The following is a 3,393-nucleotide window of genomic DNA, read 5'->3' on the forward strand; positions in this document are numbered from 1 at the left end:
GCCGCTCCGAGGGTTAAGGCACCGCCTTAAAACCGCAATACCTATTATTGCATGACATAGAGATCTCGAACCAATTTGACTTTGTTCAGAGACCTCTTCTCTTCAATAGCTTCCACCCCATGCGATTTGCATTAATACCACCAACTGTTATTGATTCAGTCCATGGCAATTACTTTAGAACTTTTGGACTTTGTGTGTTCTATGACATTTTTTTCAGAATCAGAATCACCTTTATCTGCCTTTACATTTACACATACTCAGAATGTTACTTGGTGAAACGGTTCTGCGAAAAGATACGGTTCTGTGAAAGACATCTTTGCAGGTGGACATTTATTGGGATGAGTCTTGTCCTGGTGGCAGAACTGAGCGATTTCCACTAGATGTGTCAGCTGCAAAGTCAAAATTGGCTATATTGTAAAAATGTATTCTTTTTTTGGTCTCAATTTAAGGTTAGGGTTAGGAATTATGGTTAGCAGAGTGGTTAAGGTTAGGGTTAAGGTCAGGTTTAAAATCAGATTTTATGACTTTGTGGCTGTGCCAGCTAGTTACCAATCTGCAGAGCCGCCTCCAGAATGATATATAATTATCTATATGCAGAGGTAGTGATGCTCTGTAACCTAGTTTATTTATTTTTATTTAACTAGGCAAGTCAGTTAAGAACAAATTCTTATTTACAATGACGGCCTACACCGGCCAAACCCGGACGACGCTGCGCCGCCCTATGGGACTCCCAATCACGGCCGGTTGTGATACAGCCTGGAATCGAACCAGGGGGTCTGTAGTGACACCTCAAGCACTGAGATGCAGTGCCTTAGACCGCTGCGCCACTAGTGCAATGATAGGTTCATATACAGTGTTGTGTTCAGATGAACCAAGCGCAGTTGGTACCGGAGTGCCAAGTCTAGGTCCAAAAGTCTTCTCAACAGCTTCTGCCCCCAAGCCATAAGACTCCTGAACAGCTAATCATGGCTACCCGGACTTTTTGCACTGCCCCCCCACCCCATCCTTTTACACTGCTGCTACTCTGTTAATTATTTATGCATAGTCACTTTAACTCTACCCACATGTACATATTACTTCAACTACCTCGACTAGCCGGTGCCCCCGCACATTGACTCTGCACCGGTACCCCCCTGTATATATAGCCTCCCTACTGTTATTTTATTTGACTTCTGCTCTTTTTTTCTCAACACTTTTTTGTTGTTTTATTCTACTTTTTTATTAAAAATAAATGCACTGTTGGTTAAGGGCTGTAAGTAAGCATTTCACTGTAATGTCTGCACCTGTTGTAGTCGGCGCATGTGGCCAATAAAATTTGATTTGATTTGATATAGTGCAGTTATTATATGTGCACTTCAGAGATGGCTTGATACAGTGTGCAGCATAGAGTACATAGTCCTTAAGTCTCTATGGACCAGGTGGAGGGTGGTGAGGAACACAGCACAGGGAAATAAATTGTTCAGGTGGAGGCTGGTGAGGGACACAGCACGGGGAAATAAACTGTTCAGGTGGAGGCTGGTGAGGGACACAGCACGGGGAAATAAACTGTTCAGGTGGAGGGTGGTGAGGGACACAGCACGGGGAAATAAACTGTTCAGGTGGAGGCTGGTGAGGGACACAGCACGGGGAAATAAACTGTTCAGGTGGAGGGTGGTGAGGGACACAGCACGGGGAAATAAACTGTTCAGGTGGAGGCTGGTGAGGGACACAGCACGGGGAAATAAACTGTTCAGGTGGAGGCTGGTGAGGGACACAGCACGGGGAAATAAACTGTTCAGGTGGAGGGTGGTGAGGGACACAGCACGGGGAAATAAACTGTTCAGGTGGAGGCTGGTGAGGGACACAGCACGGGGAAATAAACTGTTCAGGTGGAGGCTGGTTTGTCATGATTAAGCTGAACCGTTTGCAAGAGGAGAGTCTTCAGGGCATGCTAAAAGATATTTGCACATCATACAGGATACAGCTGAAGTATTTTCATAATCGTGTGTTTTTAATCTAACAGCCTCAAGCAGAGCTCACCGCTCAGACTTTGTTGAAGTAGTCTAGCAGAGGTTCCTGGAATGAGAAGTCAGTAACCACACCTACAGCTTTGGGAGGTTTGTTTTTTACTAGGTGGCCGGTGAAAGATCCGGCACACACACTCTCACACACCGTACATCTTCAAGTCGCTCCGTCACATCACGTCTTGCCTGGCTGCTGGAAGGTTAGAAGATGGCTGTGAACAAGTGTGTCAAGTACCTGCTCTTCCTCTTCAACCTACTGTTCTGGATGAGTGGATGCATCATTCTTGGGGTCTCCATCTACCTCAAAGGGAGCATTGGAAATGCGTTCGGGCAGGTGGTACCGGGGGTAAACCTGCTGATAGCCGTCGGTACCATCATCATGGTGCTGGGCTTCCTGGGCTGCTTTGGAGCCATCAGGGAAAGCCGCGTCATGCTCATGCTGTTCTTCGTCGGGCTGCTCCTCATCTTCACTCTCCTGGTGATCGCTGGAATCCTGGGAGCTGTCGGAGTGAAGAAGATTGACGAACGGTTGAAGCAGTTGATGGAGAAGCCGCTACCACTGAGGAACCAGTCGGCTGAACTCCAGACGTTCATGCAGAAACTGGACGAGCAGGCAAAGTGTTGTGGACTGATCAACGGACCTTCAGACTGGGGCTCACCAGTCCCCGCCTCTTGTGACTGCGTTGACACCACTCAGGAGTGCAAACTCGCAGATGGACGCCAAGTGTACTTGAAGCCTTGTATCAAGTTGGTGACGTCCGTCATGGTGAAGGGTGCATTCGTTACCCTGGGGATTGCATTTGGCATCGCGGTCTTGATGATCTTTGGAATGGCCTTCGCCATGACCCTGTACTGCCAGATTGGGAATATGTATACCACCTTATCCTAGGTACAGCTGCACTATACTATACCACCTTATCCTAGGTACAGCTGCACTATACTATACCACCTTATCCTAGGTACAGCTGCACTATACTATACCACCTTATCCTAGGTACAGCTGCACTATACTATACCACCTTATCCTAGGTACAGCTGCACTATACCATACCACCTTATCCTAGGTACAGCTGCACTATACTATACCACCTTATCCTAGGTACAGCTGCACTATAGTATACCACCTTATCCTAGGTACAGCTGCACTATACTATACCACCTTATCCTAGGTACAGCTGCACTATAGTATACCACCTTATCCTAGGTACAGCTGCACTATACTATACCACCTTATCCTAGGTACAGCTGCACTATAGTATACCACCTTATCCTAGGTACAGCTGCACTATACCATACCACCTTATCCTAGGTACAGCTGCACTATACTATACCACCTTATCCTAGGTACAGCTGCACTATACTATACCACCTTATCCTAGGTACAGCTGCA

General features: G+C 46.8%; 1 protein-coding gene across 1 annotated transcript; it reads left to right on the top strand.

Moving 5' to 3' along the window:
• Positions 1-2,211: 2,211 nt before the first annotated feature.
• On the top strand, positions 2,212-2,892 carry LOC311115448 (tetraspanin-8-like; the record flags this gene model as incomplete). Its single annotated transcript, XM_084190626.1, has 1 exon — positions 2,212-2,892. The coding sequence occupies one exon, from the start codon at positions 2,212-2,214 to the stop codon at positions 2,890-2,892; it is 681 nt and encodes a 226-aa protein (XP_084046752.1).
• Between the last annotated feature and the right edge of the window lie 501 nt (positions 2,893-3,393).

The sequence above is a fragment of the Coregonus lavaretus genome, assembly GCF_964263955.1.
Source record: "Coregonus lavaretus genome assembly, contig: HAP1_SCAFFOLD_6266, whole genome shotgun sequence".
Lineage (NCBI taxonomy): Eukaryota > Metazoa > Chordata > Actinopteri > Salmoniformes > Salmonidae > Coregonus > Coregonus lavaretus.